This window comes from Anser cygnoides, chromosome Z (genome assembly GCF_040182565.1).
Source record: "Anser cygnoides isolate HZ-2024a breed goose chromosome Z, Taihu_goose_T2T_genome, whole genome shotgun sequence".
Taxonomy (NCBI): domain Eukaryota; kingdom Metazoa; phylum Chordata; class Aves; order Anseriformes; family Anatidae; genus Anser; species Anser cygnoides.
In genome coordinates this window covers 47,432,678-47,458,395 of record NC_089912.1, presented here as the reverse complement: position 1 = coordinate 47,458,395, position 25,718 = coordinate 47,432,678, and the positions used below count along the sequence as shown (strand labels likewise).

Genomic DNA, 25,718 nt, shown 5'->3' with positions numbered 1-25,718 from the left:
AATTCAAGTGCTAGAATATACTTATATGCATAAGTCCCTAAGTTTTGATGTTCCTTATAGAAAAGAAAGAGTGCAGTAGATTGAGATAGAAATCACTCTTAACTCAGTGGATGCTGCTTTCATTAATCTGAAGGAAAATCTTAATTAGATGGTTGCACTGTTTCACAGGTGAAAAGTACCTTTTGATAACATTGAACATGACCCATAGAGAATTATAAAAACCTTCTAACCAATGTATTGCAATACTGAATTTATCATCAGCTAGCCTTATACAAAATTGGATCATCTGTATATATAATGAGATCAACTGCAGAGAAATGCCACATGCAAAATTAGGTTAGTTGTTTTCAGGAAGAAAAAGCTGTATGGCATATTTAGGATTAGTCTGCTTAGTCTGTCAGTATAGGAGGTATAGAACCTTAGGTTAGGCAGGGCATCACTTCAACTGTAAAGAATTAAAACATCCCTACTAATCTGGCTAAAATATCTATATATTATGTAAGACAGAAAAAAACTAAAAACAACATTCAATTTTAGAAAAAAAAAAAGAAAACTACACAGCACATTATTGGATTTTTTTTCTTATCCATTCTGCATCCTCCAATGTGGAATCGTAATATCATAAATACAGAAGACTGAATTCATCTTTAAGTAGTGGACAGACTGCACCCAGGGCTGTGAATCCAACTTTGAGACTCTTTCCCATAAGCCTTTGTATTGCTTCAGATACTGAGATGTGCATGTAGACACTGAGTTTGATACATTTTTTACCTGAAATAAATGTCTGTACATAGATTTTGTGGGGGGGGTTGGGGGGGTGAGGCTGGGCTAAATTCTACTTCTATTTTCTCCTGAAATATTCCATATTAAATCTCTGATTATTAAATAGTGAAGCCAAAGTCCATAATAATGAAAAAGTCGTGTGAATATGCAATATTGCAAAATTATGCACTTACACTAAAATCCCAGAGAGTAGCAAAGTTCATAGCACTGGCTTCTTCAGCTCTTGGGACAGTTTTTCTCGGTAGAGAGCCATATGGCTTCCCCATCAAAGCCTGGAACCAAGAAATAAGAGCAATTTACATTTTAAAGCAAAATACCAACAAAAGGAAGGGATAGTGATCTGTCACTTCTTAGGAAGACTTATTTTGTGCTCCTTAGTTCCCTAGTGAGGATGACCTACTTCTCCTCTTCTTTTCATGGCTTCTGACATTTAAGATTGAAACTATGCCTAAAGTATTCATTAATGGTCTTTTCTAAATTTAAAGTGACATTTCACTAGCAACAAAGTGCTATCAAGTTGTGTCACCTACATTCAAAGGCAACAAAGAATTTCAAATTGATGAGTGGGCTGTGTCTTACAGACAAGACCAGAAGATTCATTTTTCTTGCATAATGAATTTTATTGGTTTGTTACCTGAAATGTGTGGGAAAATGCTACGATTCAGTTTGGATTCTGAGTCCCACTGCTCTGGCAAAATACTTGCCAAGCCACAGTATATGTCCTTACAGCACCCTTTCTAAGCCTCTCCCTGTAAATAGTTTGTCATTTTCTCTGTTTTGGCCTCAGTGAAAGATGAATCGCACTACTGAAATGGTATACTAGGAAACTGCTGGAAATTCCTGACTTATAGTTTGCCATCTGCTCACTAGAAGGTGTGAGAATGTGAAAGAGTGAAATCAGGGAGATGGCACAACACTTTTAATTCCATATAAGCCCTCTTTTTAGGAAGGTACTGAAGTGCCTTAAAGGTGCTAGATAAATATTTTATTTCACAAAAGTGGTTTCTGCTTGAAGTACATATTCTGGGCACGGTTTTTAACTTGTGCCTCTCTTGTGACTTTACAGCCTGTTCAGCCTTCTTAACATATGAGTACAAAGGCTGCTGGAAAGGGTCCAGGATGCCTCAGAGCCTTGGAATATATCTTTGTCTTTGCAGTGCAAATTTTAATACACCACTTGACTGCTTCTTTGCCTGAGCTCGTCTACTTATTTCTCTATTAAAAAAAAAAAAAAAAAAAAAAAGAAAAATGTTTAACACCATCCCAGTCTCTACAAAAACACTTTTGGGACGGACACATCCTTACATACATTTTTCTGTTTGGTCTACTCCAAGACACCTCTCTAAAGACAACTTTCCATGAAGTACACCTTCATGACCTTAGTACACCTTAATGTTTTTTAATGGAGCATAAAGAGATTACAAATCTATCTGAAGGTCCAGTCCTATGAAATGTCACAGCAAAGGCAGAAATTCTCAATGACAATTTAAAAAATGATAATTTAAAAAATTCCCACCTCAGGCACCATTACAAGTCCAAAGGTCAGTCCAAAGAGAATCATGTTTATTCCATACATCCAGCGTAAGAATATGAAGTAAGAGGCTACTGATGAACCAAAGTGACCTATGAAAACATAAGATGTGAAAAAGGAGCAGATCAGTTAACTTTATATGTTGCTTTACCTTAAAATGAAGTTGTTCAAAGCTTACTTAAAATAAACTAAATACAGGAGTGTTTTTCATCTTCTTTACTACTACAATTCTAATAACTTTTTTTCCAGTTTACATACTAGCATTCATTGATCTGGTAGAGAAAACAGAAACAACAAAAAACAAAAAGCAAAAATATTACTTGGACAAAGTACTTCCAGTCATGTAAGTACTATGGTATTTAATTGTATGAAATCCTCTAAGGACAGGAATCAAAATAAGTCACACTTTCCCTCTCTCTCTCCCTCTCTCCCTCTCTCTCTCTCTCTCTCTCTCTCCCTCTCTCTCTCTCTCTCTCTCGCTCTCTCTCTCTCTCTCTTTTTTTTTTTTTTAAATACATGTGTATTTTGAGCATTTTTGGCATGTTAAGCCAGTACCACCTCAGTGTTAATAGGAAGTACCACAGAATTAGCTAGTGGGAGTAGTCGTTCCAAGGACATAGAGTACTTGAAAGTGCTCTTTTAAGCTAGCTAGTGGAGACAGAGTTGTTCACCATGGAAGAAGAAAAAGATCTGCAAGTGTTTTATTCTTTCTTTCTCTTAATTTGCTATCTGTATATTCCCCTCAAACCCATGAGCAAAGGCTAACCCATCAAACCAGACCATGGACCTTTCCCACTGCAGACCACTGAGCCAAACGCATGTGAAGAGGCGGTTGCAGGAGAACCAGAGAGCACTAAGTGCGTGATTTTACCAATACCTCTGCAAATCAGGCCAAATAGAAGTAACAGATCAAATTAAACTCAAGCTGCTACAGCACCACTCTGCTAGATAGAGAACAGATGGCAGTCTTGCTCATCTGAGCTAGAAAATAGCAGATTTCACATGGAAAAACTGACCTTTCCCCAGGTTTTCTCACACACAGTCTAGCTAAGGAGCCTGATGCACTCTTACAACAAACAAGAAGCTAATAATCACTCTGTGCAGAGGAGTCTACACTGGTATACACAGACTGTTTTGCAAAGCCAACAACAACTTCTTCCATTTTTTTAAATTAGGTTAACATGGTTGGTACTATCTGAGGCTAATCTATGCATGTTCTATTATTTAAAAAAAAAAAAAAAAGTAAAAAAAAATTAACACACTTAAACTGGCATAATCCCAGAGTGTAAACAGAGATCCATTGATAAGAGATATTTATTTGGGCTATGAAAAGGGAAGGAAAAAACAACAATGACAAAAACACTCTGTTAAGGATTTCAGCATTTCAAAATCTACTTTATTCACCGTTCAGAATGAAACTACAATTTTGAAATTCTGCATGAAAAAGTGGCTAATCTTAGCAGTCTTCTACCTACTGAAAAGTCTATGTGCAGACATGTTTTGGTCAGCCTGGTTTGTCGTGAGCCATTAAATCAGTTACAACACAGCTACAGCTTTTGGTGATGCTATGGACTTAAAAAAGAATAAAATCTAATCATGCTGGATGTGTTCTTCCTGGTCAATATTAATATCCTCATTCTTCTTTTAGGAATGGTTTCTTTTCATTAATCTAGTTACAGCTTTTCATCATTTATCCTGATGAAATCACAGTTATCCAACTGGAACATGTGCATTAAGGCAGTGCATTGGAATTGCACGCATCCATACAGGTCATACAAGTCACGCTGCACAGACTGCTTATGGCCTATATTGATTTTCTGGTAAAACCAGAAATCTCTAATAAGTGAAAAGGTTAGCTGGGGGTAAGGATAATTTTGCTATGGATGCCTCTAACTAGATTTCTGAAGTAGGCAGGTCAAAACAGAGCAACAGGGATCATGGAAAACTGTAAAAACAGTGTGAACCAGCCATGAACAAAAACAGTCCTAGTTTCACCAACATTTTAAATTTATTCTGAGGTACAGCAAGTTCCAGGTACGTATGAAAGTGTAATACTTTATTTATACTATGCATTGGAATGAATCATGTGAATTAGAGCTGTGGAACAGAGAAGCTTCCCCTGTCCCAATATAGCAATGTGTTTCCCATTGAGCCCTGTTGCAAAGATACTACTGAATGCCTATTCTGTAAGGAAATTATTAATTAATTAATAGTGTCATTGTGTTATAAAAGTGTCTCTTTTTGAAATGTAAGCATTTCATATGTTTAATTATCAACTTCTACCTCTCCTGAATGTGAAGAGAAAAAAAAAAAAAAAAAAAAGCAGATTCACTTATTTCAGGTAGATGGATGATGCGTACAGCGTACCGTGATGTGTGTTATTTTGAAGCTGGGCTCCCTTTGCTATAAAGGACTCTGAGCTTGAAGCAGAGAGGCTGTCTGAGGTAACACAGCACTTCAAGCTGATACTCAGTCTTTCTGGATAGCTGGCAGCCTGAAAGAGTCAGACCCGATGGAAGAGTGCTGAGAGAACAAGGTCCCTATTCATTATACTGGGCAACGTTACATAAATAAGCTGAAGGTTAAAGATGAAAGTTTGCTTGCTAGGGCTTAAAAATAGTTAGTAATTCCTTTTTTCTTCTTTATCCTGTTTCCTTATTATTTCATTTATTATTATTAAATAATATTGTTGATTAATAATATTGTTGATTACAGTTATCACAGAAAGGAAAACTCTTTCAAGAATTTTAGTGTCTAAACATTAGCAATCCCACTGCTCCTGGTCCATAGGCATAGCAGAGCTTGCTTAGCATGAATCATTTTCTTCCTAGGTCTTTCTAGTGTACAAGCAATATCCCAAAGAATTTTTCAGTTCAGTAGTATCCCAGGCACAGGCATGGCACAGCACTTGCACCAGTACAACCCATTCTTCATTTGACTTCTTTTACATAAAACTATACTATTTCTACTGACTTCATGTGAATTTAACAGTTCTGTTGTTCTCATGAAGTGTGTTTATTATAATGTTTTTCCGCCAGCTTTCCAGCATCATTCGGTGATGGTAGGGCAGCATAGCTACCTAGGCTTTTACAATTGCATGAAAGAAAGCATTTTATTTCTTTTAACATTTTTTCACCAGTACACTATTTCTTGTTAAGTCAAAGCAATCTTACCCAGTAGTGCCTAACTGACCTTTCACCATCATATAGGACCTTAATTTACATTTCATTTGCAACCTCTCTGCAACCCTGCCTGCTTTTGACCATAAGGAAGAAATATGCCAGATACCCTTCTGTGTCCTGGTCGTAAAAAATTATCACATGCACATACACACACAAAATATTTTGCACATGCTGTACTGTGTAGCAATGTGGAAAGCAGTTGTACAGACCCAGTTCTGTAGCAGTGAACTCTGCCAGAGCATTTTGTATCACTAGATTTCCAAGAGTGGTCCAAACAGCCTACTTTACCTGTCACAATATGATATTATTTGCAGTTTATTTCACTGTACTGTCTCCTCTGGAAATGAACTGTTGTGTAGACCGTGTTCAATTTCCTTCATGCAACCATACTTTGCCATGAGAGTACAGCCCATGGGAGCTAACATGACCAAGAGTTCACAAACATAATGCTGTCTAATGGCGGTATCTATTTTTTAAATATTGATCCTGGTGTCCAGTCCTAGTGTTCCATCACTTTCTTCAATCCCTCTTCAGTCTTTTGGGTGTACTGGAGGATTCAGTGGTTACATGTGTGGTGTTACCTGTGCCAACAAGATACTCTCACTTGTTCAATGTTCTGCAGGTCCCAACGGAATTTTAAGCAACAATTTTAAGTTCTATTACTGTTGAATTCTTCATAAATAGTATCAGACTCATCCTGTTCGTTGTCTGACACTACACGCTTAAGGCAGTAGAATTACTTTCATTTTACAAAGCACTGAACTTAAACTCAAAGAGAAAGCCATTGGCTCTGTGACCTAGGAGTCAAAACTCAATCAGATCTATTATTAAGAACACATCCATTTACTAAGCTTGTTAGAGTATTACCAATACTGTAATACTGATACATATCTTATCTATGTATACATTAAGGTGACAATCAGGTCAAAGTTGAAGCAGCCTTTTTTCAGTCTGTTTTCTGTGTCTCAATGTATCTTAATATTTACTCTTTCCTTGTACTCTTTCCTTACACGCTGACTGGTTTTCTTCAATTTCAGTTTCTCTCACTTCTTTTTTAATATCTTTTTAATGTGCTTTTTGTCCGTGAGTTGGCTACTTCATCAATGTCATCATTAAGATGACCTTGATCTCAGTACTGTATATTTGTTAATACGATGTACATGCTAAGAGCTACTGTTTGAGTTAACCAGAATCAAATAAATTGTGATTTAAAATTTATTTTTTATGCAATATTTCAGAGCTTTTTCCTTGAAGTCTTTTTTCTAGACAATAGTATTTTGGACTCAACTGTAATCTAAGTGTACTTCTTAACTTACTAGTATTCAGACAGAAGATTGTTTCTACAAATAAATACAATTTGCATTAGCAATGAGATGAACAAATATAATGATAAATATAATAGAAAAAGAGTAAACTTCACAATCCTACCTCTTGAGATTATGAAAAGGTGTTATCCTACTATGCTTTTGAGAGCTTCCAGGTAACAGTAAAAATATTACCCATTGTGAATGAAAAAGTAAATAGATATGAAAGCAAGACTGGAATATACATCTATTTTTGCATGCATATTTTACAAAGAAATAAAAGTGTCTGTTGAAAGTCATTACTAAAAGAACGGCTTGTGCCAGGACTACTTCTTTGTGGAAACTAGCAGAAACATGATTCCCATGCATCCTCAAGATGTCTATTATGTGTCCATACCAGTAAGCTACCATGTGCATTCTGCTGCTGAATTTTTGATTCTAACTTTACATATGCAGCAGTTTCTTCTAAACTTCACCCTAAGTATACAGATAATGTGTTCAGCAGTCCATAGACCATATGTTTAAGGACATTATATAAGTTCTCCTCAAGGGTTATTTTGTAGTCCAAAACTCCACAGAATTCACAATTTATCATTTTTCTGCTCTTCTGGCTATTGCACTTTGATGCAACCAACAGCTTCTCCAAAAGGCAACTTCTCTAAAGTCAGGCACTATTGCATTCTCAGCTGCATTCATCGGTGGCAGAACCTCGGTAAGGTACCCATGAAGGTAACCTGAATTTCCTTCAAAGAGAGACATGCAGTTTAAATTCATCCATGGAACTGACAAATAAAACCTATGCCAAAAACTTACTCTGAAACATACCCATAGAACTAAATACATTCTTCTCCTTATATTTATGCCTATTATGTGGTGATGTCCAAGACCACTAATTTTTGCTCCATGCTGTATTATATGACTGAAAATGAGAGAAATAACTTTGTAAGACCTCTAACATTGGGCTCAAGATAATGAAGAAAAGAAAAAAAAAAAAAAAAAACACACCACCACCACCAACAAAAGTCGCAGAAATTATTATAATACAAATACAAGCAAAGTAAAGGTAGACAACAGCTAATCCCAATATCTGTTTTCCAGGATTAAATTCAACACTGGTTCCTAATCTGTTCACTGTTTATTGTTGCGTAAGTTGGCTAACACTCTCTCAAGGAACTTTTCAACAAGCTATTATATCAAGCTTAATAAGTATTAATGAAAGAAGAAATACTTACTGCATTTATACCACACATTGAATACAGATAGGTATTTCTAAAGCACTGAAAAGCAATTTAAAATTTTGGCATGCATCAGAAATATAATACTAGATATTATTCTTTATTACCTTTCACAAGTACTTACTCTCAATCTCCTTAATTTTCATTTCCCAGGGTATGCAGGCTGTCTTAAAATTCTCAAAATCTCTTTGAAATTTCATCCATTTCTGAAAAGGGTTACATATTAAAAACAAACAAGCAAACAAAATCATAATCTCTCACCCCAAATGTGCATTTTCCACTTGAGCTAATGAAAACCCTTAATCATCCAGAGCATCCTTTGGCAGAGCCCACTGCAACAGAAACACTAGCTTATAAAGAACTATCTCCTTTTATTTCCTCTGAATATGTTTCCTACTGGCTTTGTGTGAAGTCCCTATGTCTTCCACAAGAAAAATGATTAAAGAATCCATTCCTTTCATGCCATTCTTTTTTTTTTCTTTTTTTAATTGTTTCTGAGAATTTAATTTGTTCTTTCCTTTGATATTCAAAATTCAGATTTGGAGCTCAAACTGTGTCATTTAATTGCAATTACTCTACTCAGTATTTTATCTAATGGATAAGTATAACTTCTGTAATTGAGCTTCTGGTGCAAATCTGAGTTTGAAAGCCTAATTATTTATTTGTGTGAATATTAATGCTAATAAGATTTGACTACACATCTGCCTGCAGAAAAGCCAGTCTACCTAAAGGTGATGCTGGCCAGATTAAGTGGTCTTGCCAAATGGGCTAAACATTATTCTGCATCATCATTTTAGTTTAGATCAGGAGTGTGTTTCTTGTTTCTTTGTTTTGTTTTGTTGTTGTTTGTTTTTTTTTCTAGTGAATCTCCAAAATCATCCCAATTTACAGCACTTATCTTTGCGATTTAAAGCTGTGTCAGAGCATAAAACAAAGTTTTTAAGCATAAAATTAAGCTGCACTCTAGAAGACTGCTAGTGTGTATTTAGTTCATGGGACCTTATTTGACTTAGGCCAAAGTCCTGCCAGAACACATATAATGTGGACCAGCAACCACCATTCAGTCTTTCAGTCACAATCCTACAGAGCTGTATTGCTTTCTGGAATATATCTAGGATATAGCTCTAGAGTCTTGGCTTAGTGGAGATCCCCAGTATTTTTTCTGTGGAACAAAAAGACACTTTCTGATCTTTCACAAGATCAAGAGAAAGACAGGTCTTAGGATACAGTCAACAGATAAACATAATTTATGCAAAGGAAAATTAACTTTTACTAAATACATGACCAGATATGTGTCTTTGCAGGTCTTGCAATACCATTCATTTTTATCTCAATATATGTCTCAGTCAAATTGTGAGCTTGCATTTGAAATTATTACATGTAAGAGCAGTGGAAACAAAAGTGTTAAATTTCAAATTAAGACAAGGAAAATTATTTTGGAAGATGGGTACATGTGGCAGTAATCTTCAAAAGGCTCCCCTTCTGCATTACAGGAAGTTAGTAAAATAACATACTTACCTTTGTCATCATCACTTTGTATGCGTAGAACTTTTTTCCTTTTCCTTTTCCAAGAGCACCTTCAAATTTTTCAACAAAAAGCTGGGCTTCCCTGGAAAATAAGTGCAAAAGAGAGGTATAGATGATGCTGCAGTAAACTTAATATTGTGTCTACCACAGTAATGTAGTTTTTCTAAGTCTTCATAGAGTTTTGTGTGAACTTGTTCCCTTAGTAAAGCTTAGAAAGAAAAGCTCTTAGATTCTGTCATCCATCTGCCTAAGAAAAATTTATTTTCATTTTTAGTTCAGAGATATGTATACGCTAGAGCCCTGGTTCCCCTGTGCCTATCCTTCCCAAGACTGTATTTAATTCAGCTGTTCAGAATTTCTGCATATATCATCTCTAACTATAAAGAAAAATTTCATAGTGGTCCCCAAAAGACTGAAATTTTGCTTATAAAGATATAGAACACAAATTGATGGCACAAATTTGGAAAGATTTTTTAAATTGTTTTAAAAGGCATGATGTCCATGGATTAAAATAATGAACATATAAGGCCAAGAACGTACTAGTATTTCCTCCATTTCATCTCATCTTCATTTATAATCATGACTTTCATGCATCTCTCTATTGACAAAATATGCCCTAAAAGTCACTTATCCTTACCTAAAACACCAGCAAACAGAGGAAGAACTCTTAGTTGTCAGTGTATTCTCACTGTACTACTGTATCATCACACTGGACAACTGCAGAGCACTCTGTATTATATTAAATATTACACTAAGCACTTGGGAAAAAATTATTGGGAAAATATTAATTGTGATGTACATTCCTCTAGAGGTGCTTCTTTAGGCACTCTAAGTTCACTGAGTGAAAATAATTATCACGTTTATATCTGCTGCTCACAGATTTTACTCACAGGAGCAAGCAAAAAGACTGTCAAACTACAAAATCTGACATTGGCTTTGCAGAACAGTGGTGTTGCTGTGATAAAGGAAAATGAAAGTAACGTGAAGAATGCTATTAGCCACATCAAAATTCCTCTCATCTCATGGCTAAAATTTCTACATCTTATAAAATACTGTGTTTTTTACCATATAATACTGTAGTTTTAGTAACTACAAATGCTTAGGTTAATCTTTTTATTTTCTTTTGAAGACCTGTATAAACTAGACACCCATCACACTACTCTCTTTACCTCCCAGTGCCAAGGCTCCCAATAAACTGTTGTTTTCATACTTTTCAAGATGATTCAGATTGAATTACTGAATTCAACTTTCCCTCTTTGATAGCCTTCTGAGCACTCTCACCTTCCCACTCACACCTAAACCTAAATGGTGAGGCATCAGGACAAGTGTCAGTTCTCTTGACAGCCACAGGACTACAGCATGATTTTTTCCACCAATTTTCTAATTTTCTCTTTTAAGGACTCAGGCTGGTAGAAGCAAAACTACACACTGTGACATGGGTCCCAAGCCAGTCAGTTCTTTTTTATTATTTTTATTTTTATATTCTTTCCCTGTGGCAAAAGGCAAGCCCAGACTCAGATTAAGAAAAAAAAAAAAAAAAACACGCAGCCACCCCTTCAGACGCACATTCACATGTACCATCTCCTCCTCACCACTTCCAATTGTTCCTCAGAAATATAGTCAGAGTCTTTTTAAGGCTCTTGAGATCTCTGACTTCGTGCTTCTGCATCACATTGTACTTATACTGTGGTTCTGGATCACATTTATATTCTGGTTCTTTGACTCTGATTTTTCTGTACTTAGCTAACTTTGACAGTGATTGAGACCCTAGCATTTTCCAAGTCACTCAGGTTTTTCAGAGATATTCTGGCTTACATCTCTTTCTTTCACTTTGATTTTCAAAATAATTCCACTCTTACGTTCTAGCCATCTCAAATAAATGAGAGAAAATATATTCTTCCATCTTCAAGAAAAGTGTCCAAGAGTCCCATTTAAATCCGTGCCCTCAGGGTTTAAAATCTTGCTGCACTGTCTGGAGAGATATAAGTCAATCTTAACAGTAGGTGGCAGCGTTCTCATAAACTCCACGGTCAGTGCTGAAGCCATACCATAAAATCAGCCGGTATCAATAAACTGGGCATGTAGCAATCCTCTAAGTCACCACATCATATTTTTCTTAAGAGAAAAGCTTTATACCATCACTTCTGTCACCATGTAATGCAAGCTAGTTCATGAAAAGTTACTGAAATCAAAGCCTACAGAACTTTAGAAAGCATATGCTTTCAGTCAGTAACTGCATAGAGTTAAGATGCAGAACATGAAGATTTCAAAATGTAGGCTTTGGGGTTGTTGGGTTTTTGTTTCTTGGTTTGATTAGTTTTAAGTGAAGCAATAAATTAGAAAATTAAGGGGATAATATGAAAACAACCATTAAGACACTTAAAATTCTCCATGGTGTATATCTACGTAGTTTGTATCTGTGGCTGAACACAGTTCTCCACAAACTTGTTGTATGATAAAATTATTCTAAGCCAGAACTAGAAGGAGTTTTCCACAGTGAAAGTCATAAAAGGATTTATTTCAAATTCTCAATCTAAGCCCTGTGTTTGCTTGTTTGAAAGGTCTTTTTACAAGATTTTGTACAAAAAAAAAAAAAGTATTTATTTTGCTTTCCTGCCTCCAAGTTAGATTTTAGTAGTAGTTAAGCTTTTGCTTAATTTTCTGGCTTTCTACAACAAACCAAAATATTGTTTTTTGAAGATTTTGATTTGATCCAGATTCCCATGGTTAATGTTGATGACTTTCCTGAATGCTTCCTTTGGTTTCGCCCCACCAGTGTCTGTGGTTTTCTCTCTCCCTCCTTCCCCTCTCTCCCAACACTGCCCTGTGTGCACTGGTTATAGAACTGTTATAAGCCTCTCCTAAATGTGACTGATTTATAATCCATTTTTCTCATATTTTTACTCCATTGTCCTGCACAAGGCTAAGTTCATCATTACAGAACAGCCAAACCAGACAACTGTCTGATACCAGTTCAACTTCCCACTGAGTGTTTATACATGCAGTTAACTGACTTACACACAGCAGACTGGAGCACAAAAATGGTTGTAACCATGCATGAAATATGTTTGCAAAGCTTCTTTTTTGCTTCATGAATGAAATGTGAGGCAACTCCTTTCATGCTTTTATTTATTGTTTGGTCTGTACTTAAAAATGTATTGTATAAACCTTAAAAGATCCAATTAAATCCAAATGGTGTACTTATAGAATTATTTTAATTTTCCATTTTGACTGTATTTACCTTCTAATCCAGTTACAAAACAGCATGGCTTTTGGCATTAGAACTCTTAATGTATATTTCACAATGACTATGATAAGAAGATATTTCAACTATGCATAAAAAATGTGGCTATTAATAATATTTTAATATTAATTAATAATTAATGTTTCCTATTCATGTGAAATAATAGCCAAAATCATCACATAGTTAATAAATAGAGTAGCACATGTAAATAAGGTAGAACATGCTATATTGCATTATTATGCAGTTGAAATGAAATTCTTTTGTATTTTTTTAAGAGAGAATGAAAGTCTTCTTTCACTTGAAATGAGTGAAATCAAGTTACCTTTGATGATCTTCAAGCATGTATTACCTTTCTGTGCACATGGTGGATTTTTCTTTACCAATACTATTTTAAAGAACATTTTTGTACTGCTTATTTAGAGAGATTAGGTCTTATAAGGGAACGTCATCATTTGCAGACATATAGAGGAGTTATGGGCCTCATAGCAACTTATCTGTTAGCTGCATCCATGAATATTTGAATGACTAATGTAAAGAACTTATGCAATTGGCAATTAAAAGCAAATCTCAATAACAATGTGATTCTATGAAAAATTCCAATCAGAATTTTAATGAAATATCAGAAAAAGCAAATTCAGTGCAGAGGCAGAGCTTGAGAGAGGGCCTGTGGCTGAAGGAGGCAGAGAAGGTGTGTGCAGTTATGTGCAAGGAAACGATACAGAAAACATAACTATATGATTTTGCTGGAGATATCAAACAAAACAAGTTTTCCTTCTTCCCTCATCAATTCTTCCCTCAACAGCTCTGCAGTCTGTTGGTCCCACTGGGCTACTCCTAAATTTTGTGATTTACAGGCTAAGAAAAACCCCAGTGTCTACTTAAAGCTTCCTGGATTAAAAGGTCAGGAATAACATGACGGCATTCAGTCAGGGAATGTCCTTTCCAGTCAGTGTCCGTGACACATGCTCATCTTTATTAAGTATAATTCAATATGTTATTTAATTCAGCTTTCTAACTTGATGACCAGTCCACCCCAGGAAAAAAAAAAAAAGACTATTTGTACATCCCAACAGACTTTTGCCACATTTTGCCCTTTTCTCCATTTCTTTTGTTCTAAAAATAAAATGTGAAGACAGGTAGAATGATCAAGCAATAAAAATTAATCTTAAATCAGTACAGCTATTTTAGAAACCTCAGCAATGACCAAAAACCACACACAAATATGTGCACAACCACTTGGAAGTAGTGCAACTTCACCAACATGAGGACGTGTCAAAAGCAACACAGGGTGACAAAACTGAGCTTTGTAATCGCTGGTATCATGTGTTATAGGTAAATTATCTATATCACAAGACAGGCCAAAGTGTGCCCCGTTAGCTAACTGTGAATTTAAAGAGGCTTCAGAGAAACCTTATTAATTGAATTACAGACAAAAGGAACTAATAAATGTTTCATGGGGCCCAGCATTATTGTCCCAGAGAAGCCTGAGTTAATTATTAATACTAGGTGTGGAGTTACAGCTCACAAAGTGCTAGGTGCACAGTACTTCGAGCACTTCAGTGTTGCACAGAAAGGATGAATTACAGCTCTCAGAGGTTGCTGTTAATGAACAGGATTCAAGTGGATTGCTCACATTTTTCAGTAACAGTTCAGGAAGGTTTCAGTGTCCAAGATCAAAAAACTCATTAAAAACAAATGTCGTATCAATATTGATCACCCAGGACTTTTCCTAATCTTAAAAATACTGGCTAAAAGCTGACCGCAAAACAGCTATTGCCAGGCACAGTTCACTTGAAAGCAGTTCAGCAATAATAATGGGCAAATTACAGTGTTATTCAATACCCAGCCAACCTTCAGGACAGCCAGGCTGGCCTCCAGGACTGCCAGTAAAAAACTTGAAATGCCCACATCAAGAAACTTGAAATACAGATTCACTGGAGTTCAGACATCCCATACAAAGATGAGAAATTTCTGTCGTCTTCCACATTCACTTTATGTATATAGTTACCTTTGGATTTTGTATACATACAAACTATTCTCTTTCTACTTATCTGTCTCATTGGATTCTTTGATAAAATAAATTTCTTGGGAAAAAAAAGAAAAAAGAAAAAAAAAAGAAAGAGAGAAAGAAAAAAAAAGAGAGAGAGAAAAAAAAGAAATTAAAAAAAAAAAGTAAAAGAGAGAGAAAAAGAAAGATTTTGTCCTTGGCATATGAAGAGATTGCTGTGCTCCTTGGATTATTTATAAAAACTAGGAAGTTTTCATAGTTGTCTTTACAGTCTGTATTTAATTGGAATTCCTTTGAAAGGCCAAAATCTGACACTTGACTGCTGTTCTGTTGTTGTTTTGCTTTATTTCCTATCATCATTTTGTTTGTTTTGATAGTTTGTTAATTGTCTTGTGGTATAATCTTAAACTGAGACCACAGTTGGCATGTTTCTGGATTCTTATGTACAATTACCTGATTATATGGAACTTTAATAAAATTCTCTAGCAGAGGTAAACTACATAACTATTAATAGTCTTTCTGTTACGGAGCGCAAACCGTTATCTACCCAATAATGAGATTAGTATCCCAGATCCAAGCACAATAGCACAGCTTTGGAACCTTCCCTTTAGCTTCATATCTATGCAAAAACCAATCAAGTGAATGCATAGACAGTGATGCAGTTCCCCAAATCAAACATTTAGCTGTAAATTGGGATAACTTTCCCTGGAGTTTCTCCAACTTGCGACAGTACATGAGATTTTTCTTTTTTGTTTTTTTCTAATTCAAAAATCTTTTCAATAATTTAACCCGTTCTCTCTTAATCTCAGTGTTGTAAATAATGACTGATGGTCATTACTCTCTGATGGCTCTTCAGTTAATTTCATGCTGTCCTAAGTAGCAAGTGTCAAGAGGGAAAGTGCACAAATTATCATCTCCTATAGAAAAGGCACAATAACGGTGCTCACAAACAATCCAAACCAGTGAAAGGAAAATGAGAAATGCCAGAAAGCTCTTTTGAACAAGAATATTTTTCTCTGAAATGAGACAAAAGCCTGGGCTCCAGCCATTTGCAGGCTCTCAACAACAGGGACTGCAATGTCCTCTGTTCACAGCCATGTCTACTTGTTAGGGGAGAGAAGCAATGCTGTTTGTCACGTAACATCTTTTCATTCCTTTCAATGGTTTCTTTCTGCCTCTTTTCATGTCTTCAGACCAATAGAGACCCGACCATGTCTGAAGCTGAGATGAGAGTCTGAAGGTGATGGTATAGCTCCAAAATGCAGAGGAACACTCCATAGCAAGCAGAGGACTACTCTCAATCACACTTCTACAGAATAGCTAGGGGGCTATTGAAATGCATCTTTCTAGACATGGGGATCTAAATTAGAAATTAGAGCTGGTCTAATTTTGTAGAGCATCTCAATTAAGAATTCCATTTCAGCAGTCAGGGTTTCAGTCAAGTTTTGACAGAAGGCATTTTCTACAAAGAGACCAGTTCTGCAACCAAGTTTTAAAATTAATTGCTTGTTCATGTATTTTCAGAACAAAAGAATGAATGAAAAGATTAACCTTTCACAAAATTGTCACTAGAGCTAAGTAGAAATTGTGTGTCCCATCCTATACATTTTAATTTCAATACTTCTTTAAAATATGCATACATTATAATTGGTTTGCATTTGGAAAAGAAACTGGATTTGAGTCAACCCATAGAAGACATTATCCAGTCTTGAAAATTCCTAACGGAAATATTTCATTTTTTATCACTTTTTAAAAGCAGGCAAATTGGTGGAAATTAAATCTTTCCCCCCCCCAAAAAAAAGTAGTTCTTTACAAATTAGCTTTTCTTTCAAAAAATGTAAAGAACAAAAAGTCATATACAACCCTAATATTTGCTTTTCAAAATACTGAAAAAAAGTATTTTTCATGTTTTATTTTGTCATGAAAATGTAAAAAGGTTTTGAGCATTCACAGGGGAAGGTTTGTTTTTTTTCATTTGGGGGAAGAAAATAGGTTCTAATACAAAGCAATCATGGAACTACATTTTGGCAAAAGAGATTTCTCTTAATGTTGAGAAGAAACTTCTATTGAAACATTTCTTTGTGGAATTTGGAAGACAAAGAATATGGAAGTCTTTTCTTGACCTTTAAGTAGATGTGGCATTTTTTCTTTCTGTGTTTCCTATAGGAATCAAAAATCTGCACTGGGTATGAACAAGATGACACACCCAAGTGCTAGCAAAATATATTTCTTTACCAAAAGTTCAAGAGCAAGAAATGCTATTATAAGAGCATACAAATGTCACTTATGACTGTCTTATGGATTTAAAACACCTAGAGCCAGGTTTTGTCCATTTTCCTTGTGTAAAAGAATAATGCCAGTCTATCAGGCTAATGATTATGGGACAAATGGTTAGTAAGATGTTAAAATCCAACACAAATATATAGATATCCTAAAATGTGCTAATATAGGCACTTTTGTATTGTTATAACTATGGTCATAATTAGAGCAACCATCAATCTAACAGTATTACTTTTCTGATTTTAGGCAGCATAATAACACTAGGTCTTCCATTGTAACCTAGTTGGACTCCAGAGATCCAATTATGGAAATAGTACTCTACAAAAGTTTGTCTAGTGTATTTTGGTACATAAATGATTGTTTGATTTTTTCAAAGGTACTGAGTACTTCCAAATTCCATCACTTTAATCTAAAATACTAAAATAGTAAATGCAGATTTAAATCCCTAATTCTCAGTACATGTTTTAAAATGTGAGCAAATATTAGATTTCAGGTGTTTTGGTTTTTTTGTTTGTTTGTTTTATTACATCTGTTTTCTGGTTATATGCATTTTGTCTGCTGAAATATGCATGACTGTACAGAACTGTGACAATCTAAATGGGATTGTCTGCAATGGTTGGTAACTACTTTTGGAATCTGAGTTCATAGAGAAACATAGAAAAAATGTAATTCTTGAGTTAATAAAATTAGACAAAATAAGCTAATTTGAAGAATTGCTCTTTTTTTTCTTGGAATGCAAACTTTTTCATGGCAAGTAAACTGTTACTATGCTTCTAAGCCCACTTCAAAGAGCTTTGTAGCCAAGCATATTAAAAACCACATTTTTTGGAATCCCTCCTTGGAGTACCTTGGTGCATAGTTTTCCTTTTGCAAAGGTATCCTCCCCAAGCTTATCTTACTTTCTAGAAAAAAATAATCACAGATGTTCCGCACCATATTTTATATGCTCTCTCCTTCCATTATGTCCATGTTTCCTTGCCAAACAAAAAACTGTCTGGAGGAGAACTCATCTTTTCCCTGTTACTTGTGCCTAACCATATATTTTGCTGTTGTTTGGTCAGTACCACGGTGAATGAGTTACTTAAAACAGAGGAGCATAGCAGCTTTGGCAATAATAGTAATAATAATAATTTAAAAAATCTCTGTGTTAACCCAATTTCTTGTGATTGGTGGAAATTTAACTGATAAATTAACTGAAATGTAATTGATTTTTTTTTCCTAGTGAAAATGTATTGATAGATTTGCTAGGAAAAAAAATGTAGATTTATATGTGGCATGACTAATAATACATGGAAATTCAGGCTCAGGTTTCAATCATGTTTTCTTTTTGATAAGTTTTAAAAAAATCCGTTCTTCTCCCAAGAAAATTAGAATAGAAAGAAAAAATCTCTCTCTTTGCTCAAGTAATGTTGGGGTATTTATGAAATTGGATCATTTTTCCTTAATAAGACATTAAACACAGCAGTAGAAGAAGCTACCAACATAAATTTGACAACTGTAGAAAACAAAAGATTTTGCAGGAAGGTGGAGTGTAATGGAAATTTAAAAAAAAAAAAAAAGCAAACAAAGAAGTCTTGAGTTTTTCATATCTGACAGAGGAAAGAAAGCACTGGTCTGCAATGCCATTTACCTCTACTATATCTGAAAGCACAGCCTGAGAAAGAGATATCAGAGATAATTTGAGGTAAATTGTGTCTGTAGGTGTAGAAATAAAGTGAAAGTTTAGAAAAAATATTGCACAGTAAAAAGCAGGATTGCAGATATTCATTACAAAAGTCAAACCATACTTCAGAACTGCCAACTTCTTTTTCATCTTCCATGGCTTGTTTCGTAATGTTGCAATTAGCTTCTTTTTTTCTTCTACCTCTTCTTTCAGCTTGGCCAATTCTTCCTCTGTAATTGGCTCCTCCTCAGAATCAGAATCAGAGCTTCAGATAAAAGTGAGAATAAAAACCATCACCAAAACTCAGGAGAGAAAAGGTTTTCAGTGAAGCGCATACATGGTGTTAATTCTTTTAAACTCTGGCACCTAGAAAATGCCTTCCGTGTTGCACTGAAGAGAGGATAGACTGTATCAAAGGCAAAACTTGCACATGAAGTGTAGAGCCAAAGCTGAACCAGCACTACATCCAGAACAATGATACTACAGATGAAGAATGACTTTTCCTTTGGGGAAAGTGTCCTGCAGGAGTAACCAGCCTCCTCAGAGTCCAAATCAAACTTGCAACACCTAGTAGAATATTTTTATATATTTGTATATTTATGAAGTTTGAAACAAATATATATAATAAAAGCACATTTTTTTGGCAACATATCAAAATACAAATTTCTTATTATTCATCCACCTTTAGGTTTTATGAAATACACAACACTGCAGCAAAAGCTACAATGGAGCAGTTTAAAAAGTAAGCCAACAGAGAAAAGAAACTCTCAGAGTAATCAAACGACCCACTATTAAAGACTCAAATACTATTTACTGACAAGATTATCAAATAAAAATGTTGAGTTCATGAGCCATAAAATTTCAGGCTTCGTGTAATTAAAAAAAAAAAAAAAAAAAAGCCACAGAAAATATCAATCTAGACAAAGCAAAATTGGTCCTGAAATAGTTTTGAAACAAACCTATTTATTGTTATTCTGATATTGTTAGGGCGAGTGAAGAACTATATGAAGGATTAGGTCAAATGGACGAAAGTCAATAAAAAGATTGATACATACGATTCTGATGCATTATAAAGAAAAGAAAAAGTCATGTCAAAGGATTTAAGAAGAACCAAAAGATTTTGAAAAATTGTTTTAGTGGGAGCTTTAAATCTTCATTTGTTACATTCAGCTGCTTTGCATTATAGAAAGCTGACAGCAACATACCCAATAGTGGAGATTTCCTTTGGCAGAAAATAATAATAATAATAATAATAATATTGCCGTGCAAAATTGAAATAGGCAGATTTACAAGACTGCAATGATAGTGGTAAGAAACTAGTGGCAGGTCATTTCTCAGTAATCTTACTGAGAAGAAGAAGCTGTGCAGAACACAAGAGGTAAAGTAGGGTTAAGAATGATTTTTGTGCCATTGCCCACTACCAGTTTATTTATCTTTGCATGCACAATTTATATTTCATTTTTCCTTTTCCTTTGGCACCAGAAAAATAGTCAAATTTCCAAATTTCTAAACATCTTTAACAAATAAATTTTGTTTTGTTTTGTTTTGTTTTTCACTACACAGTCAAACTTTGTGCTGCTGCAGCTTTTTCCTTTAGCTGAAGTGGTTGAACACTAAAAGAGTCAAGCCAGAAAATCAGAATTCTGCCTTCTACAAGAAAAAAGACTTAGACATTCTTGAAAGGTTGTGATTCACACATCTGAAGACCAGAAAGGATCACTGTGGCTTTCAGGCTAACACAGATCATAAAGCATCATTCAGTAATTCCACAGCAAGCACTGTGTTCCTTGATTTCAATTCAATTCAGAAATTGCATCTTTTCCTAAGTCAGTAGAACTCTTGAAATCAATGGCACTTCCTTAAATCACATATGTAATGAACTTGTCCATACTATTCATGTTCTGGATTTAGTTTTATCTCCTTTGTACCGATTTAATTACATTTTTATGTTGTGGGTTTTTTTTTTTTAATGTTATTTTACAGAGGTGGAAATTAAGAAGAAAATATTTTCTTGGAGTTTGGATGTCAGGGAAAGATGGAAAATATCAGTGGTGTCCAGTGATAGGACGAGAAACAACAAACATAAACACAGGAAGTTCCATCTGAGTATGAGGAAAAACTTCTTTATTATGAGGGTGACAGAGCACCAGAACAGGCTGCTCAGAGAGGCTGTGGTGTTTCCTTCTCTGGAGATATTCAAAACCTGCCTGGATGCCGTCCTGCCCAATGTGCTCTGGGTGACCCTAATTGGCGGGGGGGTTGGACCAGATGATCTCCAGAGGTTCCTTCCCACCTCAATCATTCTGTGATTCTGTGATGCTGTGACAGGTAGGACTTTAGGACACTAAAGAGGTGAGTGAATAAATTTGACTACATTTTTCCTGTATTTTCTGTGTGAAAATTCTATTGGTCATTGATAATCTCCATAACATCTCCTGGCATTTAGTGCTCTTCAGCTCTTTTCCTACTAGCAAAAAGGTGCAGTGCATGTACTGCTTTTATCTTCCATGTAGCTCTGGACTTTTGCAAAAGCTCTATATCCTTTAATAATTCTTCTAAAATCAATTGATTTGCTTATATCAGAGCCATACAGTAAAAAGAGAAATGCACATACTAGACAGAACATAAGAGGTTCTGGCTCAAGTGATGGTTGCTATCAAGTACAGTTACTATATGAGACCCATCAGTCAAAATTAAGTCATTAAAGAACAAAATAGCTTTTGAATGGAGCCATTGAACCTAGCAATACTACAGGAACCTAAGAATATCACAGATATTCACAGTGAGATTATATGGAGCAATTTATCATAAATATTTTGGAGGTGATGATTACAAACAATATAGAGAGGTCCTTTTCACTACTTTATAGGTAACAATCATATCTAAAAGCAGAAAGTATTAAAGTAACCCAGATACAGCTGCTTTGCCATGGAATTACCCTGTAAAACTCACTATCAGAAGACAGCAGAGATCAAAATTCCAAGCAAGTCTAAATGAAAATTTAATAATAATAATAATAATAATAATAGTAATAATAATAATAATAATCTGTATGAACACATAATTCATCTAGAAATTCTTTATGCAGAACAATCAGTTATAAAGAGGTTTTCCTGGTTTAGGTGAAAAGCAGGAGGTAAGAAGAGGGTAGCAACAGTAGAATCTGCTGACTTGCAATGTTACCTAGGTGAAAAGTAAATGTGCACTGTTTGTGGACAACAAAATTCATAGTACCATCAGCAAATACAATCTCACTCCCCTGTGGAATAATATCACATTTAATATATCATCTATATTTATTTTACTTTTTTTTTTCCCATTACAAAAGTACACTAGTAAGATATACTTTGAAACAATACATAGTCTTTTCTATGGTAGGCCCTCAAAGACTTGCTAGACAGGCTTAATTTCTGTGTTCAAGCCATTCTCTTCTGTTCTGAAGGTTTGCAAATCCTTTATGTGAATCATAGTTAAACTGATCATTACCATATTTTCCTTTGATTTTGTTTTTTTCTTTTCTTCTTTTGAAAGCTATTTTAAGTATTCTGGTATTTATTCCTATGTAATCTTGTCAGCTAGTCCCCTAAATGTCTAAAAATATAATGTTTTCAAATTATCTTCCAAAGCATCATTTTTTCCTCAAGTGTTGTGTGTCCTCAAGTGTGATTTCTACTTCAAGAACAATGTCCTGATCTGGGTAGCAATTTCAAAATACTTAGCCTATGCATTTTAATAGTTGGAATTTTGTAAGACAATGAAAATCATTATGCCCTCATTCAATTTTTCATATTTTTAGTGGTCTCTTTAAATTAGTGCTCAGTAAATATTTACAATAGATGATTGGCAATAAGCAAAGGAATGTGGATTGGCAGATTCAGATCTGTTGCTTATATGAGTAGAGGAAAACTCACTGGAATATAATTGGCTTAACAGTGAATAGCCATCACTAAGGAAGGTTTTAGGCATTCTCGCAGGGAAGGGAAATGAGGTAGATGTATACTGAAGTGGAATCATGAAAAAATTAACACCCCAGCATGTCTGACTGCATTTTGTTCTTCTTCTGACTCCTCTTGTGCTCTCCAGTGATGCATTTGGGAACACGGTTGTAGCAAGTACTGAATGAGGGAAGGGGAATTTCTGTCCCTCTCCACTGAGATAAGTATGTCTAGCTCCATTTGCTTCATTGTACACCATTCCCAGGGGCTATTTACTCTCAATAATATGAGGGGGAAAAAAAAAAAAAAAAAAAAAAAAAAGACAGGTTGCAAGAGAAAACCAGGATGACAGAAAGAGAATAAAAAGAATTGTCAGGAGTTTGCTGTGCCAGTGCAATCTTACAAAGACGCCAGGTTGCATTAAATGCTTTGGAAAAGTTACTGAGAATATTTCAGTGGGAGTAACGGTGAGATTGGAACTTTGGAAAATCCCATCTCAGTTCTTGGCTCTGAGCTTTGTTTTGGCATCAGTCTTCTACAAAAGCTGACTTGAACATGGCTGAGAAACAAGAAATTAATTTTCTGAACAGTGTCAAGACTGGAGTTCTGCACTAGAAATAGAGCTAGACTCTGGAGTTTGGAAGGGTTATCAGTTTTGAGTTTAGAAGCTTTATGTTTTTTGTCTTTTGTTTTTGTTGTTGTTGTAGCTTTTGCTTGCTTGTTTATTTTAGGAAAAAGCAGTAGAGATCTCACTCTTTGTCATCTCTCTCTGTCATTTATTCCCCTCCTCTGTCACTCCAGAGAACAGCTCAAGAGCTTGGGACATTTTACAACAGTTAGGGGCCCCTGGCTCAAGTTCCTGTTCTGACTAAACAGATTTGTTTCTAATCCTCAGGCTACCAAAAGGGTCTGGCTGGTCATTTCCCCAAGTTCCAACCTGTACCTGTGACAGCCTCCTGACAAGGTTCCACTATAGTGGACTTGGGTCTCCAGTTCTGATTGTGTTCTAACGAATAAGTGAGTCATACTGACACTTGGTATTTCACAGCTATAAATGAAATCAGGTTTTACGTAAGATAATTGATTTATATTAAAAACTAATGATTTACTGAATTACCCAGATCCTGATTTCTTTTTATCTTTTTTCTTCTTGTTGGCCTTCTCTTTTTTCCCTTTCTTATCAGCCTTTTTGTCCAGTTTCTTCTCATTTTTGCCTTTCCCACTTTTATCCCCTTTACCATCTTCTTCTTCTTCACCATCTTCCTTGGATTTTTGATTTGCTTTGTTCTTCTTCACTTTTTCAGGATTCCCATCAGAATCACTGCCCTCATTTCCACTTGCTCGTCCCCGTCCTCTCCGGTTTCTGTGCCTGCGATGCCCAGCTCTCCTTGGTTCATCTTCATCATCTCCATCCTCCTCACCACCATGTCTGGCTCTCCCTCTAGCATGTCCCCTTCTGGTTTTTGGTGTTGCTCTCTTCACCTCTTTATCTGTGACATAAACAAAAGCATGAGAGAACGCAGTATGTCGGAGGGAGGTGTTCCCTCTTTCTTGTTTCATATAGATAACCAGAAAACACCTGAGAGTGGCCTCAAAGTTAACCACACCCACTGACCTGTTCCTTTGACATTTTCTTCATTCTCAGCTGCACTGCCTTCTTCATTGTCAACATCACTGCCATCTGTGGAATGGAAACAAAGGCCAGTGCATGTGAAGTGTAGATTAGTCACTAGAAATTCAGGAGTTTTAGCAAATTCTTAGCATTTGACACACTGTGCCCCCTTACAACATTTAACAAACCCAGCTTTTTGGAACATGGAGAATAGCTTTCAAGAAATAAGATGAAGACAGAAAACAACAGTTATTCTTTCCTTCAGCACTCCTAGGTGCTGAAGCACCTAGAAGATTGCTTTTAGACTTACCTAGCAGAAAAGAAGGAAGATTAAAATGATTCTCAGGCAATTCTCATATTTTCTTGAAGATGTGAAAGATAAACATTGGCTGAGAATAAAGAAGATTTAAAGAATCGTTTTCTGATTTGACTGACTGGAGGGCATGAAGCTTCATAGTTAGAGCATCGCTGAAGAGCACAATCCCAAAGGAAAAGGAAACCTACTCCCAGATCTTCAGTTCTAGTAACCAAATCTTTAAGCATCTGACAAAAGTTGGCCCAGCTCTCTTTTATGCTCTACCACGGTACTCCTTTGCCCCTCAAGAGTTGATGAAAACTTTGGGGACTGTAGCGGGAGATCCTGTTTAGAGAAGCCAGGAGTATTTCTTCATAGAGACATCTTTGTTTTGGGGTGGATCTCTTCCTTGTGTGCTCTCCATAAGTGCAATAAGAGATGTTGATTCTGCTTCCCATCAATAACCAGGAAAGAATCTATTTCATTTACCTTGTACACACTGAGATGAGGATCATGTATATACGGAAAAGAAAAACACTCCCTTCTTTCATGTGCATTATACTGTATACTGTATATTCATGAGACATTCTTCTGAAATATTTAGTTAAAGCACTCTCTGGAAATATTGATATGAGCATATTACATACCATGTCACCACTGAAACTGTTAGTGGTGTTTGTCAGCAATGTTTCTTCAGAAGCAGTCCAATACCTGAGAAGCCAGGAGCTAATAGGCTCTCTTTCAGGTATCCTTGTTTCAGTTTGTAGATGTGGGACATCACTTGAGACATGCCAGTGTAATACAGAAAGATACGTGGTAGTAAGGGATTAATGACTAAGAAATGCTATCTTGAATAGAAGTAGGCAGCTGTCATTCGGCTCATGCATAGCGCGTATTTTCAGACATATGTTGTCTAACTTCCTCTTTGTACAGACAAGACAGGTGACATGTCATAATCTTTATGCTGTATTTTTCAGGCAAGAGGAAACTACAATTATCTTTGTTATTCACTCATCCATAATTCTTTTGAGCTTTTCTTTATATTCTTTTTTTCCACTCATTCCCTTGTTACTTTCATGGATTTTATTAACCCACAAGAGATTCACTGAAAATGTATAT

General features: G+C 35.5%; 1 protein-coding gene across 1 annotated transcript in view; it reads right to left on the bottom strand.

The window, feature by feature from the left end:
• The window catches only part of TMC1 (transmembrane channel like 1), a 65,486-nt gene extending 40,097 nt beyond the window's left edge, over positions 1-25,389 (bottom strand). The window contains exons 1-8 of the mRNA XM_066988873.1: positions 25,311-25,389; positions 24,308-24,373; positions 23,810-24,182; positions 18,882-19,022; positions 9,554-9,644; positions 8,160-8,241; positions 2,300-2,406; positions 957-1,055 (exon numbers count right to left, since the gene is read on the bottom strand). Coding sequence (XP_066844974.1) covers positions 957-1,055; positions 2,300-2,406; positions 8,160-8,241; positions 9,554-9,644; positions 18,882-19,022; positions 23,810-24,182; positions 24,308-24,373; positions 25,311-25,389 — 1,038 coding nt within the window. The remainder of the gene's footprint in view (positions 1-956; positions 1,056-2,299; positions 2,407-8,159; positions 8,242-9,553; positions 9,645-18,881; positions 19,023-23,809; positions 24,183-24,307; positions 24,374-25,310) is intronic.
• Positions 25,390-25,718: the final 329 nt, after the last annotated feature.